The sequence below is a fragment of the Lactuca saligna genome, chromosome 4, assembly GCF_052625555.1.
Source record: "Lactuca saligna cultivar CGN05327 chromosome 4, ASM5262555v1, whole genome shotgun sequence".
In the NCBI taxonomy this organism is placed as follows: domain Eukaryota; kingdom Viridiplantae; phylum Streptophyta; class Magnoliopsida; order Asterales; family Asteraceae; genus Lactuca; species Lactuca saligna.
Window position 1 is genome coordinate 82,481,518 of NC_136420.1, and position 16,919 is coordinate 82,498,436.

At 35.8% G+C, this 16,919-nt stretch overlaps 2 protein-coding genes across 2 annotated transcripts; one reads left to right on the forward strand and one right to left on the reverse strand.

Annotated features, from left to right (window-relative positions):
• Nucleotides 1–10,288: 10,288 nt before the first annotated feature.
• LOC145039817 (uncharacterized) lies at nt 10,289–12,706 on the reverse strand. Its single transcript, XM_078987824.1, has 2 exons — nt 12,445–12,706; nt 10,289–12,366 (listed from the first exon to the last, which is right to left on the reverse strand). The coding sequence occupies exons 1-2, from the start codon at nt 12,704–12,706 to the stop codon at nt 10,289–10,291; spliced, it is 2,340 nt and encodes a 779-aa protein (XP_078843950.1).
• A 489-nt stretch (nt 12,707–13,195) lies between these two features.
• LOC145042237 (protein ENDOSPERM DEFECTIVE 1-like) lies at nt 13,196–15,718 on the forward strand. Its single transcript, XM_078990631.1, has 6 exons — nt 13,196–14,451; nt 14,708–14,827; nt 14,905–15,021; nt 15,103–15,192; nt 15,313–15,420; nt 15,509–15,718. Exons 1-6 carry the CDS (start codon nt 13,330–13,332, stop codon nt 15,572–15,574), a joined length of 1,623 nt encoding a protein of 540 aa, XP_078846757.1. The 5' UTR covers nt 13,196–13,329; the 3' UTR covers nt 15,575–15,718.
• The last annotated feature ends 1,201 nt before the right edge of the window (nt 15,719–16,919 follow it).

The window sequence follows — 16,919 nt, forward strand, 5'->3', positions numbered from 1 at the left end:
GGTCAGAAAAGACCGATTTCATTTATGCTTTTTAAAATAATTTCAGAGTAAATCCTTTTGATTTAAAAGAGTTGCGGAATTTGTTCCCAAAAACAAAATATGATAAGATAATATTTATCAAAGCATTTCATCAAGAGATGCATTTTCATTATATAATCAAAACTCGGGATATCATGTTCTGATACAGACCATAAAGCATAAACAATAACATTACAAGTCATTCAACAAATATATACATATGCAGACTTGTAAACAAAACAACTTGATGATTCATCCATCTTATGCCCTTGCGCCACTTCCTGTAATACAAATAAACTGAGTGGGTCAGGCTTGGGAGTCTGATGAGCATATAGGGTTTTCAACCTACAATAAATAATTATATTTAATTTCACCAACCAACAATAACCCGATTACTCATTCCCGTTATCCTCACTTTATGTCCCTAAAACAACATCTATCTCAAGGGACCAAATCTAGGATTTTCATCGAGACGGACATTATTGCTAAGGGGTTTCCTCAACAATAGATATCCTAAAGGCAACCATGAGGGGATAGAGTACACCGGTGAACACATCGTTCACAACACCTACAGGTTATGAACCTGCTAACGTTCCACAAGACTGACTAGAAAGAGTCTATGGTCGTCATCCATACTCCGCTAGATGACTAAATCAACAACAACAACATCGAGGCCACTCATCTATTTATCACACATCAACTATCTACCCATGTTCTACTCAACATATTAGTGGATAAAAATATATATTTTTATACATAGTTTAAAACCTGTATAGCATGTTCAATCAATACATATTCCACATAACAAATGAGGCACACACACATAACACATACTTCATAGAGAATAAATCGGATTTGTGAGATAGAAGAAAGTGAATATACGTTCACGCATATAACAACCAAATATACACATAACACATATTTCGTATAAAATACTTCATAATTATGCGTTAGAAGAAGGTAACTACACACTCACTTGATCAGAAGATGATTGGACAGCACTACGACTTGTAGAAGTAGTATTCTTCGGTAGATCTGGAAGATCTTCACAAAAACCGGGCTTCTCGCGAGCAGAGCTTTGGCTCGTGAATTGCACTTCTCGGGATCTTCGGGGCTTCGGGACTTGCTTCGGGGCTCGGGAAAAATATCAGGGCTTCGGGATACTTCTGGCACGCAAAACGATGCAAAACTGGAGAAAGGGAAGAGAATTTGGCAAATGGAGTCGTTGCCCTCGCAACCCTTTTATAGGAGGCTGAGGCCTCGCAGTATGTTGGGCGTACTTCCTTACGCGGGGTGTACTGCCTCCGAAATCGTCATTGCTTACGTATCCAAAGAACTCGAGTGCAAAGCGTGTCATGATTCGTTGTACGTTGGGCGTGCAGCCCTACGTTGGGCGTAACCCGGATAAGTCCGGTGACTCCCCTTCGGATAATGCCGGATTTAATAATTAAATTTATATTTTAATTATTTAATAAACTTCAAAAACTCATATCTTCTTCATACGAACTCTGTTTTCTACGTTCTTTATATCCAAGCGTAGGTGAGACTACGCTCTACAACTTTCGTTTAGACTTCGTCGGCAAATTTTGACTTTATTTTTATTATTTATTTTTAGTAGGCCGGAACAGGAAAAATCCGTTATAAAATCATAACTTCTTCATCTGATGTCCGTTTTCGCCTATCTTTTCATCGTTTCACTACAATTAACGAGATCTTCGATTCTCGTTTAGATTGTTTCGGCTAAAAACCGCTCGATCTCAAATCGAGTATTCGGGCTGCATACTACTAAGTCGAAACTTCGAAAAATCATAACTTCCTCATACGAAGTCCGATTTGGGCGTTCTTTTATGCACGCTCTCGGTTTAATGAACTCTACGACTTTCGTTTAGATTACTAAGGCTAAATATCGCTCTAACGTAAATTTCACTTTTTACATCGTTCAGCGTTGTCGGTTTTGTCACGAAACTTCGATAGGTCATAACTTCTTCGTTATAACTCGGATTTCGGCATTCTTTATATATTCGGAAACCTCATTTCAACTACTACAACATTATCCATAGATATCGAGCTTATCTACCATTTCATTTTGATGCTTATTTTTATTCTTAATTCAATTAAGTCACGCAATTAAGCACAAACACATAATACACAAATAATACACTTCTATTATTTCAAAACGGGTTACAAAGGTTAATCTAGACTATTATATCAACATTAATGACAAGCCCAGAAACACAGGCGTTACACCTACACATGGTCAAAAATGAAAAAATGAGAGTAAGAGTAAAGTGTAAAGGGGTGGTTCCAAATTTCATTTATGGCGGGCCCTCCACTGTAAGTAAAGTCACATCAAAGGGAAAAACCGTAATTAAACAAAAAGATTCTTGTCCTTTTGCTGAGAGATTATTGTTAGAGTTACAAACCAATAACCCAAGTACAACAGTCAAACTGGAAGTGTGTAATGAACCAAATCCTAATGTTCAAACTCGTATTTTCAAGAGGATATACATTTATCTTGGAGCACTTAAGTTGGGGTTCAAATCTGGAAAAAGGGAATTACTGGGATTGGATGGATGTTTCTTGAAAGGACCACACCTTGGACAAATTCTAACAATTGTGGATCTTGATTCCAACAATGGAATATATCTACTAGCTTATGCAGTTGTGGAAGCTGAGACAACAAGTTCATGGACATGGTTCTTGGAATGCCTTGGTGGTGATTTGGATTTGGATGCATCATGAAACTTTTCTTTTGTGTCTGATAGACAAAAGTATGAATACATATAACACATGTGACATCCCCAATTTCAAGGCCATAAAAGACCGATTTTGTTTATACTTTTTTGAAAATCAGAGTAACATTTTACATAAAAGTGTTTGCGAAATTTGTTCCCAAAATAAAAATATGATAAAGATTTATCAAAGCATTTCCGTATAAATGTATTTCATTAAAAAGACTCGGGATGTCATGTTCGATACAGATCAAAAACATAAACAATACATCATAAGCCTTACAACAATTATTTACAACTACTGACCTATAATCCAAAAATCCCTCATCATCATCCAAATTATGCTCTGGGTCCACTACCTGTAAAACAGAAAGCTGAGTGGGTCAGGCTTGGGAGCCTGGTGAGCATATAAGGTTTTCAACTCACAAATGATAATAAATTTATTAATTTCATCGATCAACAATAAATTTATTAATTTCATCAAACCAACAATAACTCTGATTATTCATTCCCATTATCATCACTTTAAGTCCCTAAACACCTATACAAGGGACCTAGTCTAAGGATTTTATCATCGGGATGGACTTTACTGCTAAGGGGATTCCTCAGCCATATATGTCCGTAAGGCAACCATGAGGGGGATGGAGTACACCGGTGAACATCAAGCCCACAAACACCTACAGGCTGCGAGCCTGCTAGCGTTCCACTGGACTGTCTAGAAGAGTTCGTGGTCGTCATCCATTCTCCACTAGATGACTTGAACAACAACATCGAGGCCTTTCATCAATTTATCACACACCAACTATTTCATTTACCCATGTTATACCCAACATATATATATATATATATATATATATATATATATATATATATATATATATATATATATATATATATATATATATATACAGTTTAAATTATTTTAAAACTTGTATAAACATTCATGCAACAACCATCTCAAATAAACAATCAATATATATATATATATATATATATATATATATATATATATATATATATATATAGCATGAATTTATATAAAATACTTCGTATCTATGTGTAAGATGAAAGTGATTATACACTCACTTGATTTGATGATAATCGGGCAACACTTCGTTTATTAAAATGATCATTTTTGATAAAACCGGGAGTTTTATTGAGAAACCGGGCTCTGCGAGGGTCGGAGCTTCAAAACTGAAAAGATAAAATTTTCCGAGTCTTCGGGCACTTCGGGACGTGTTTCGGGTGTTGTAAATGATATCGGGGCTTCGGGGGAAGTCAAAATAGTCAAAATATAAGTTTAGGGGTGAAAAATGACATTTTCTAATTCTAACCGGGAGATCTCGCAACCCTCCTATTTATAGGGTGCGAGACCGAAGACTGGTGGCTAAGGAGGCTCCACGTAGTAGCTACAAGGCTCATACACGGAGGGGAGACGTGGCTCGTGCGAGCTTCGGACATGCGGAGGGCAAATGGCGCTGCGAGGCGAGGCCAAGAGGCTAGCTATGCGAGACCGAGACAAATGGCGAACACGCGTCGGATCCAGATTTGGCCACACTTCGGATACGTCATCAGCATCGGACACGGGTCGGATTCGCGAGAAGGGTGACGTGGCCGGCTCCAATCCATGTGAATTTCTCAGAAATTGCACCCAAACCTTCTAAAATCCATAACTTTCGCATACAAGCTCCGTTTTTGACGTTCTTTATATGCACGCATAGGTAAAGTTATACTCTACAACTTTCGTTTAGACTTCATCGGCTAATTTTGACTTTAATTTTTATGTTATTATTTTTAACATACTGGCACAGGAAAATTCGTTAAAAATTTATAACTTCTTCATCCGACGTCCGTTTTCATCAGTCTTTTTACCGTTGTACTACTATTGACGAGACCTTCGATTCTCATTTAGGTTGTGTCGGCTAAATAACGTTCGATCTTAAATTCGAGTTTTTAGATGTCTACTGCTAAGCTAAAACTTAGAAAAATCATAACTTCCTCATACGAAGTCAGATTTGGGCGTTCTTTTTATGTACGCTCTTGGTTTAACGAACACTACGACTTTCGTTTAGATTGCTAAGGCTAAAAAGAACTTTATCGTAAATTCACTTTTTATGTTTCCCGGTGTCGTGCCGTGCCGGTTCCGTCGCGAAACTTCGATAGGTCATAACTTCTTCGTTATAACTCGGATTTCGTCGTTCATTATATCTCCGGAATCCTTGTTTCGACCAATACAATTTTCTTAAAAGATATCGGCTTTTTCTAATATTTATTTTCAATGCTTATTTTTGTTATTAATTAATTAAATTATAATAATTAAACAAATAAGCATATAATTCACATAATATTCACATAATTCTTCTTTATTACTTCAAAATGAGTTACAAAGGTTGACCTAGACTATTACACTATTATTAATACTTTTAGCCTGGAAACACGGGCGTTACAACATAACTCTCTTTTAAAACTTGTAACTATACTAACTATAAATTACATTATATGTGGGGAATAATACCTGCAATAGAAAAAGAGTTTCCACATGCAGAGCATAGATGGTGTTTGAGACATATACATGAAAACATGAAGCTAAAATGGAGGGGAGAAGAGTTTAGAAATCACTTGTGGAGTGTGTTACAAAAACAACCATTAGGCACTTTGAAAGGGCAATGAGTGAGTTCAAAGATTTCAATGAGGAGGCTCATTAATGGCTAAGTAAGATTCCTTTAGTTCATTAGGTTAGGTCTCATTTCATAGGTAAAGCACATTCAGATTGTCTGCTAAACGATCCGCGTAAAGTATTCAACTCTAAGCTAGATCATGGTAGGGACAAGCCTATAATTACCTATTTAGAGTACATTAGAGTGTACTTGATGAAGAGACATTACATTGTACAAAAAGAAATTGATAAATGCAAAAGTATATTAACCCATACTGCAACTATTATACTTGACACAATCAAAACAATTGCAAGCAAATATAGGGCACTCTTCTATGGTTCTAGAAAATATCAAGTGACTGGTATGATGTTTGATTAGTATGTGGTCAATTTGAAAGAGGGGACATGTAGTTATAGGTATTGGGAGATAACAGGGATAGTCTGCATGCATGGAGTTTGTGTAATATGGGAACATATTCAAAACATGTATTAAATAAGAACTGTGAAATTGAAGCCTTGGAGAACAAACTTATTACTATAGCTTCCTATTTAGCTAACTTTAACCTCTAGATACAATCTTACTTAAACATTTGAAGGGTTAGGCTACCATTCATTTTATGAAAAACTATAAACTTCATAAACACAGAACATAAATTGAAACTAAAAAACATTGTTATTTAACATTTTATTTGTGTTTACCTGCAGAGGATGGGTGGACACTTGAGAGGAAGATCAATTCATGGGTGATTTGGCTATAAAGTTTCCTGACAAGCTAAAATGCATCTTCAGTCCATTTTTTTAAGACATTTCATCGAACACCTGGGTTACATGTTCTATCAACCAATAATAAAACTGTAAAAAAAAAAAAATTATGTATCCTGAGAAGAAAACAAAATATGAAAGCCTCAAAGGTTTTCAAATCTTAAACATGAAAATGAAATAAATAAACCTTATAATTGAAAAGGTTGAAGTAGACTATTAACTTTTACCTTTAATAAAGAGACATGTATGCGACTTCTGTGAAAACATATTGGAGAACCCAAAACAGTTATTGGATTAATCGAACAAACAAAAAAACTTCAATTCAATCAACAAAAAGCATAAGCAATTCAAAAAATGGGAAATCAAAAAAGCAAATATGGCAAATCAAGAAATAAGAAACAAACATGAGAAGAATAACACCCAGAGAAATGAAAACAAAAAAATCGAAAAATACAAACACGATTTTACCTCCATTGTCTCTTTTCTTGAAAGCAGTAGCAACAACCGTTGTGAGTCGAATATGTGGAATTGCAATCCTGTAAAAAATAGATTAATAGTTACGTATGTAATCATTTTCGTTCCTCATAATTTTGGAATAGATTTGGGATAATATTGCATAGAATTCAAATGAGAATTTCATGTCAAAAGCCTAGTCGATATGCTTTATAACGTGTACCAGGAGATGAGGAGTTGAGAGTTCGATGGATTGATTTGTGATTCACACTGAAGGGAGAACCCAGGGGCGGAGGGGGTGACGTTGGATGGTGGTGAGGGTGCTTACGATCGAGGGGAGGAGAGCTTAAGGTGTTGCTGTTGTTGAGGTTTGGTTAATGATGCGGAAAAGTTGAGAGGTGGATATCAAAGGGACGCATTGGGTAGTGGAAGGTTGAGTTTTTGGGAGTTAATTTTAGGGTTCTTGGAGACTCATTGTTGAAAGAGGGTGAGAAATATGCTATATAACATGTATTCAGAGTTAGACTTATTCAGTTGGCTGAAGATGACGAATATTGATATATTTTAGGGAGAAGAATGAGTTTATGCATTATAGAATTGTTCTTGATGTTTTATCACTTGTAGCACTTAAAATTCAGTTGTTGACCGGATACCATTTTTTTTCTTCAATGCATAAAATTATTGTAAATAATGCAATAAGCCTTGTACCTCTTAAAATTCAGCAAAACATGCTAAATGCTTATTAAGGTGTGTGTGTGTGTGTGGGTGTATATATATATATATGTGTGTGTGTGTGTGTGTGTAACTACAAGCATGATTATCAAACACTTATGAACCTACAATTCCCTACTCATTTGAGCAAAGTCCTTTGTAAAACTCATAGATTCCTTATTCACCTTCCTTTTGTGCTCATTGAAATTGTTTCCAAAATTGATATCCTCACTTCAGTGGAATCAACTACTGCTTCTACATCATCTTTCTTATTCTTGTTTATTGGTCATGCATCTTCATCAACCCATTTCCAAAGTGAACAATTTGTTTTGATTGGATCTTTCATATACAAAAATAAATCAAATAACCAACCAAATACGAAATATGACAAAACCAAGCAAACATGGAGGATAAGGGTATGATAACTCATCATTCGGTTGGGACAAGCTCTAAAATTTTTTCCATGTCACCCACTCTTATCCCATGTCATTACTTATTATGTCAACTCATCAATTTTTAATCCAAGTCATATTATAACTCACAACAATCGGTTACCATTAGGCTGGATTTGAACAAAATTTATATCTGGCTGGTGTTTTTATTAATAAAATGATTTTAGTTTGATGATCTCTTTTTAAAAAATCAAAACTCAAATGATTTTTTTTTACCGTTTTTAAAACATCTTTACACTTATAAGTGATTTTCCCTTTGGATTATGGCACCGTACATACCGGTTTTAATGGTGTGATAGTAAGGATATGGTAAAGATGAAACATTGATATCATTTTACTTTTCTATTGTAACAATTTGAATGAAAGATAATATTGGATGAGAGATTGAAGAATCAAATTCACTGATTCATTTGAATAATTTTGTTAAAAAGAACGTATCCTAAAAACAATTCAAAATATATATATACAAGATAAGGAAAGACAAATCTAACTTCTATAAACCGTATAACAAAACTACTCAAAACTATTCTATGTAGAATGACCAACCTGCCCTTGGCAGTGTGACGGTAACACCCCCCCTCAAACTGGTGGGTATGGTTGTAGACACAAGTTTGAAATAGCGTCTTGATGAGGAGAGCCATGCAAGGGCTTTGTCAAAGAGTCTGCCAGCTGCTTTTCAGTGGAAACATGAGACACATAAATTAAACCAGATTGAATCTTTTCACGGACAAAATGACAATCTAATTCTATGTGTTTTGTTCTTTCGTGGAAGACAGGGTTATGAGCAATATGTATGGCAGCTAGGTTATCACATTTCAAGGGAATGGGAGTGATATCATCAATTCCAAATTCATGAAGAAGGCGAGTTAACCAAGCAAGTTCAGCACAAACGCGTCGCATGGATCGGCATTCTGCTTCAGCAGAAGAAAGAGAAACCGTCGTTTGCTTCTTGGATTTCCATGAAATTGGAGCTCCACCAAAGAGAATAAAATACCCACTCACAGATCTTCGTGTGAGAGGACAAGCAGCCCAATCACTATCGCAAAGGCCTCGATTTTAAAAATGGAATCATTATTGAAAAATAAGCCATGATTGATTGTACCCTTAAGATAACGGAGAACACGTATAGCAGCATCCAAATGTTCTTGACAAGGTCTCTGATTAAATTGACTAAGAAATTGAACAGTATAAGCCAAATCGGGACGAGTATGAATGAGAAAATTCAATTTTCCAATCAATTGTCTGTAGATTGTGGCATCTTGAAGGAGATTGCTGGTCTTAAACAAAATTGCTATATCATATGGCAGTGGAGAAGAGACAGTAGAATAGTCATCAATTGAGTAATGAGATAATAAATCCTTGATGAATTTTTGTTGTTGAACTATCATACCGTCTGAAGTAGAATTGAATTCAAGACCCAAGAAAAAATGAATTTGCCCGAGATCCTTTATTTTGAAACGGTTGTCCAAATAAGTTTTCAGTTGTTGAATACCATCAGAATCATTGCCAGTTACTAAAATGTCGTCGACATACACAGCGACGATAATGAGAGAGTGGTCAGCTCGTTTCAAAAACAGAGATGAATCATTGGATGAGAGAATATAACCTTGATCATGTAGAGATTGTGAAAGCTTAGAATACCACTGACGAGATGCCTGCTTTAGACCATAGAGTGATTTCTTAAGCTTGCAAACCAGCGAGGGAGAAGAAATGTGGAACCCAGGTGGGGGTTTCATGTAAACATCCTCATACAAGTCACCATGAAGAAAGGCGTTATTAACGTCCATTTGCTGTATATTCCACCCCTTTTTAACAGCAAGAGAAACTAAGCATTGGACGGTATTGAACTTCACCACAGGAGAAAAAGTTTCATGAAAATCGATCCCCTGTTTTTGTGTAAAACCTTTGGCGAACAGTCTCGCTATATAACGTTCAATTGAGCCGTCTGAGCGATGCTTAATCTTGTAAACCCACCGACAAGAAATGGGTTTCTTACCCTTTGGTAATTTAACGATGTCCCATGTTTGGTTTGCGTCTAAAGCGGCTAATTCCTTGGATATAGCATCTTCCCAATTAGGATTACCTTGAGCTTGATGATAGAAGGATGGTTCAATGGGCAAATCGTGAGTATGAAAAGCAAATGATGATTTTGGGTTAACACTTTCAAAGACAACAGAAGAGGGTGTAGCAACACAGAGGTTTGTCAATGTGTGGACACATTCACTAATATTGGTGTTGATATGAACATGATTACACACATAATCAGCCAAACGTTTGGAGGGAACAGAAACCCTATTAGTGCATCTGAGCTGAGGTTGAGGCTGAACATAATTAGGGACAGAAGGAGATGAAGAAGAGGGACCGGTCTGTGGAGAAAAAAATAGGAGAATGGGTATTTTGGTCATTAAACTATTCTTGAGTAAAAGTAGACTCAGGAATGACAGGAGTAGATGTGAGAAAATCATCTGAGATAGAAGAAGGAATATAAGAGGGGTAAGTTGGTGTTAAGTGGCTGTTGGTGAGAGCATGAAGTGGGTAAATGTTCTCAAAGAAACGAACATCTCTTGAAACCAAAAGTTTCTTAGTGACCAAATTGTACATCTTGTAAGCTTTTTGTCCAAATTGATAACCAATAAAGACACATGGTGTGCTTTAGGCATGAATTTGTCCCTTCCCACTGTGGTTGTGCTCACAAAACAAAGACATCCAAAACTTCTGAGGTAAGTTAAATCAGGTTTCACTTGAAACAACATCTCATAAGGTGTTTTATTTTGCAATAGTTCAAATGGCATCCTATTAATGAGATGGACAGCAATTTTTGTACATTCTCCCCAAAACTGAACACCAATACCAGATTGAAAATATAAGACCCGTGCTGTGTCAAGAATGTGCCTATGTTTTCGTTCAACAAGGCCATTTTGTTGTGGTGTATTGGGAGTTGATTTTTGATGGATGATGCCTTGAGATTGAAAGTAAGTGATGCCTTCATGACTGGACCCTAACTCGTAAGCATTGTCTGTTCGAATCTTCTGAATAGTTTTGTTAAATTGTGTTTGAACAAATTTAACAAAAGATTTGATTAAGACAAAAGCATCTCCTTTATTTTTTAGCAAATGAATCCATGTGTGTCGACTGAAATCATCAACAATGGTTATAAAATATTTATAACCATCATGAGTGGAATGTTTATAGGGGCCCCACACATCAATATGAATTAGCTGAAAAATAGACTGAGAGACAGATTGGCTTAAAGGAAAAGAACAACGTGACTGTTTTGCTTGAGCACATACAATACAAGGAAAAATGTCATTATTGTTACAATGAGAAATCAAGGAAAGAGTTTGAAGTTTATGCAATGGTAAATGCCCAAAACGACAGTGCCATAACAGGGCTTTAGAAGAAACATTACAAACAATAGACTTTGATTGAGTTTGAACATTAAAAACAGAAAAACTATAGGACAAATGAGATTGAATGTAGTTATGATCAAAAACATATAAGTCGTTGAGTTTTGTCCCAAGAACACCAAGTGCAAGCTTATGTTTCAAAGAAGGGTCCTGCATCATACAAGCATGATCAGTGAAAAGAAGAAAAGTATGAAGCTGCTTGGTTAATTTAGCAACTGAAAGAAGATTATATTTGAAAGATGGGACATATAACACTCCTTTGAGTAAAATTGTTTCATGAAGTTGAATATCTCCAATAAAAGAGATGAAGGTTGTTTGGCCATCTGGTAAACCAATTAGATGAGGACAAGGAAGTTTGTGTAAAGAAACAAAGAAGGACTTATTAGAACACATGTGATCATTCGCACCAGAATCAATAATCCAAGAAAAGTGCTTGTGTAATAGAGATGCAGATTTTGTAACATTTAAGGCAAATCGTTGATGAGATATGGTATTACCTTCAGTGTTCATTGAATCACTGGTAATGATATTATTGGCTTGAGTAGAAGTCAACGAGTTGTTCTGAAGAAGCTGAACTAAATGTTCATATTGTTCAGTTGAAAGCGATGATGAAGAAGCATCAGTAACATTGTGGGCAGTGGATTTGACATCCTCCTTCTTGGATTTGGTGAACTTAAAAGTTGCAGGAAAACCAATTATGCGATAACATTGATTTTTGGTATGACCTGACTTCTTACAGTGTGTACAAACCATGGTTTTCTTCATCTGAGCAGAAACAGGGTCTTTAGAAGCATTCATGGCGATTGCATCTGGGGCGAAAGTAGATGAAGAATGAATTCCTCTTTGACGCTCTTCATGAAGAATCATGGAGTAGGCGGTTGAAACAGATGGCAATGGCTTCATCATTAAAAGTTGACCACGAATCATCATGTAAGAGTCATTCAATCCCATTAACAATTGAACAATACGTTGTTCATCGAGAAACTTCTTAATTTGTGTTGCAACATCACATGAACAAGAAGGAAAATTCTGAATAAGGCGCAAATCATCCCAGATTTTCGTTAATTTGGTGAAGTAAGTTGCAAAGTCATCGGACCCTTGTGAAGTTGAATACAATTGTTGTTGAATTTGGTAAATGGAAGCGCCGTCTGGTTGCTCAAAACGTTGGTGTAACTCTGACCAAATTTCATGAGCGGTTGGAAGAAAGAGGACGCTATCAGCGATTGATGTAGACAATGAATTCTAAATCCAACCGATAACCATTGAATTTGCTCTGCTCCATTTTGCGTGATCGGGAGATGAAGATTCAGGCTCGAGAATTGTTTTGTCAACAAATCCAAGTTTGTTTTTAGCGGAAAGCGAAATTATCATGGATCGTTTCCATGAATTGAATCCAGTACCGTTGAAAGGATGTGAAATCAAAACAGAACTTGGGTTATCAGAAGATCCAATATAATAAGGATTTTCAGAATTGACGAAATCGGAATTTGAGGATGAGTTATTAACATCAGGCATGATGACAACAAGAAATTGAGATAAAGATCAAAAATTAAGATGAAAATATCAAAGATTAACACAGAATCGACCGCTCTGATACCATGTAACAATTTGAATGAAAGATAATATTGAATGAGAGATTGAAGAATCAAATTCACTAATTCATTTGAATAATTGTGTTAAAAAGAACGTATCCTAAAAACAATTCAAAATATATATACAAGATAAGGAAAGACAAATCTAACTTCTATAAACCGTATAACAAAACTGCTCAAAACTATTCTATGTAGAATGACCAAACTGCCCTTGGCAGTGTGACGGTAACATCTATTAAGTATTTTTCTATTAAGTATGTAATGACTATATCCTTTAGTCTAATATAATGAATATAAATGTATACATCATAAATAATCATGCTAAACTTAGTTGATGATTAAAAGATAATTGGGCGGAAATATATCTAAAATAAAGACATTATTTATGGATTTAAAACGGAAGCAAACATTAACAATTTTTATGGTCTGTGAACCGTTGCTCCCCAAACATTTGAAAACAATCAGCAACGGCTACTTTCTCCATCTTCCTTTTCCGACCTCCCTCACCATTTCTCACTTGAATCACCTCCATTGTTTCCGGTGACAATGAGCAACTCCATTGCCGCAGTTGTTCCAGGCTCAACGGCGGATCAGGGGGCTCCTCCTCCTCCTCTGCCTCACCGCCGCCCAAGAGTTAGAGAGGTCAGCTCCAGGTTTATGTCTCCAGCCGCTTCTTCATCTGCCGGCGATCTCCACTCTCTGACCATGAAGTCACCTATATCCAGATCTAATCACTCCGTCTCAACTCCGGTGCCTGAAAGATCATCAAAACCCTCACCCTCTCAGAGACGCCTGGTGCTGCGCAGCCATGAACATGAACCTCTTTCTTCTTCTGCTTCTTTTTCTTCTTCTCACGACAACATCCCAGAGACTTTTCGGAGCATGGACACCCCGTTTCAGCACGCTAAACCTGATACCTTTCCGATTCACCGGAAACAAAGTGCCAAAGAGAATGGATTTGGAGTTCAGAAATTTAAATCAACCTCTCTGAGAACAGGCAAATCTTCCAGATCTGATACGCCAATAGCTACGACAGATAGGATCGTTCCCTCAAGGTTCAGGCTCCCACAGCGTCAGACGACGAGTTCATCGGTAACTGATGCTGCTAAACTCTTGCAATCGACGGGATTGTCCTTCTCATCGTCCAATCTTAGCTCCAATAATGATACCTCTATAGCAATTTCTCAGAGCTTTGTTGAATCCCAGCCTCCCTCAAACCAATCGGAACAGATGCAAGGGGGTTCAACTTCGTGCCCTAATTCCCCAATCTCCTCCCAACACACCAGAACATGGCCTCTTCCGGATACGAGATCTTCCATGACAGCCGAAGATACATTATCCACCAGATTGATCGTTCGAAGTAGCAGTTGCAGCAGCACCACCGACGTTGGCAATTGTCCTCCATTATCCAAGTTTTCTTCGTCTTCCCTTTGCTCCAGATCTCTTAATTTGTCAATATCCTCTAGTCAGAATTCTTTCAAAAGCAACTCTCTGCCACCACAACCCACCAGTATGAAACTCGGTGTTGATTCAAGGAAGGCAAGGAAACCTCAATCTTCCCAAGAAGATATCCATTCTTTAAAATTGCTTCATAATCATTACTTGCAATGGAGATACGCAAACGCTAAAGCACAAGTCACTACGCAAACCCAGAAAACGTCAATGGAGGTTTGTCTCTCCTTGTTGATAATTATGAGTACAAAAAGTATTTTTTGATGAATGCAGGCTGATCTGATGATTACCTATTTCAGGATATAATAATAGCCTTTTGTACCTTTTACATCTTCATATTGTTATTATCATAATTGTCTAATACTTGTAATCAAGAAACTTTCTCTTCATGTGGAATCAACTTGATCTTGATGAGATAAAAGTTCATAATTGTCTAATATTTCTGATTAAAAAAGTTTGTATTTTTGTGTAGAATCAACTATTTTCCTTTGGAGCTGATATAGCTCATCTACGTGAGACTGTGAAGAAGAAGCAAACTGAACTTGCAATACTGCAACGCATAAAAGCAGTTTCCACCATTATTGAGGCTCAGGTGAATAAATGATTTTTCTATTTTTTACGATTTCATTATTTATTAAGCTAACTTAGCTATTTTGTGGGTTATTCTAGATGCCTTATCTTGATGAATGGTCTGGTTTGGAGGAAGATTACATGTGTTCCTTATCAGGAACAACCAGTGCTTTGACCAACTCATTGCTTCGGCTTCCTGTAACTGGAAATGTTCAGGTAATGTTTTACCTTGTGAAATTACCATATTACCCCTATTGGGTATGTTTTGGTGATGATGAGGATTTGGTTTTCTTGCAGGTTAACATAAAAGAAGCAGCTGAGGCTCTTGATTCAGCAGTAAAAACTACAGAAATGATAGTTCACCACATGCAAACATTCCTGCCTAAGGTAACAACATTAAGTCCTAGCTTTTTACTTCCATTTCCAAAAGTACATCATCATTTTCTTAAATATTTTTAAAAAAATGTCCAAAAAGATGTAATTTACTGAATCTTGTACGAAATCCAGGCAGAAGAAATGGATAGTTTGAGCTCAGAATTAGCGACAGTTATCAATATAGAAAAAGCACTTGTAGAGGAATGTGGAAATTTATTGGCAAACACAAATACATCACAGGTTTGACTTTCTTCAAGAACTTTTATGCAAAAATTTTAATGGATCTTGAAATTTGGGGTAATTGTTTTTTGTTTGAATTGCATTGCAGGTGAAAGAGTGCAGTTTACGGGGACATCTAATTCAATTACATTGTAGCAATGTTTCCAAACAATAAATAATAACAAGACACGTTTTGGGTGTTAAATTTATTCAGAGTATGAAAAGAAAAGAAGAGAACAAGATTTGTATTTTATATAGTAACAAAATATAATAATAAAATGGTCTTTTTGCGTGCCGCAATCAAGTTGATTGATGTTTATATTACTTGTTACAAAGTGTGCTAATTTTTCGAGGTTATTTTGATGTGTGAACTTTTCTATGATTAGTTGATTTTACACTTGCTAAAAGAGTTTTATGAGAAAAAATAATTGTACTATAGAAGGGGAAAATGACATTTGTACATCATTTGTCAGGGAAGATTATGTAGATACTTAGATTTAAGTTCATATATTAATTTTAAGTTGATCACTATGTTCCAAACTTAATCAAGTTGATCAGTATGTTCCAAACTAGAGAGATATATTTTTAGTTTTAAAGTTATAACTACTTAAATCTGGTAAGATTTTGATCCCAATTTAAACTTAATCAAGACCTTAGAAAATAAAATCGATTCTAGAAAAAAAAAAGTAAGATCGTGATTTTGATATATCAAATTAAAACTTGATAACATAGATATATTATTATTATTATTATTATTATTATTATTATTATTTGTTTGATATTTAGAGTTTTTATGATAATATAGTTTTGATACATACAAATAACAAAAAAAAAAAAATGAATTCTCATTATCTTAAAGAAGATTTTTTGGATAGATTTTAGGATTTTGAAAAATCATCGTCATCATACATAGTGGTGGAACTCGATGGGGGCCAGGAGGGGCCATCCCCCATGTATTTTATAATTTGTATCGTATTTGTATTAGTTGGTATTTGTCGTTATCGGTAGAATAAGTGTCATGTATCGATAGGTTATATGTCACCTATCGAATATGATGTATAGTTTGTAAGTGATATCTAAAATAGGACGTAGCGTTTGTAAAATGTGAGATAAAGTTTGTAACACTCAATAGTCTAGAGGGCTATATTGTAAATATGTTTGTCGTATTGCAATCATACGATTGCAATTCAATTATGTAATCGACTCTCTTAAGCCTATAAATAAGGCATTTGCTCATATGGAATAAACAAGTTAAGTTTGAGAGTTTTAAGACTTCAGTTGATCTCAAAGTTCTTCTTCTGTTGAAATAGTTGTTCTATTTCTAAATAGCAGATCGTTTATCCAAATTATCCAAAACCATCCATCTAATCATCATCAAGATTATTCTGACGCATCATTCAGGTATAATCATCCATTTTTATCGTTATAATCGTCGATTATATTATGTCGAAAATTTTGGATGTGTTCGACGGGGACGTCAAATTCTATAATGGGGGGTGAATGTGGGTTAGACCTGATCC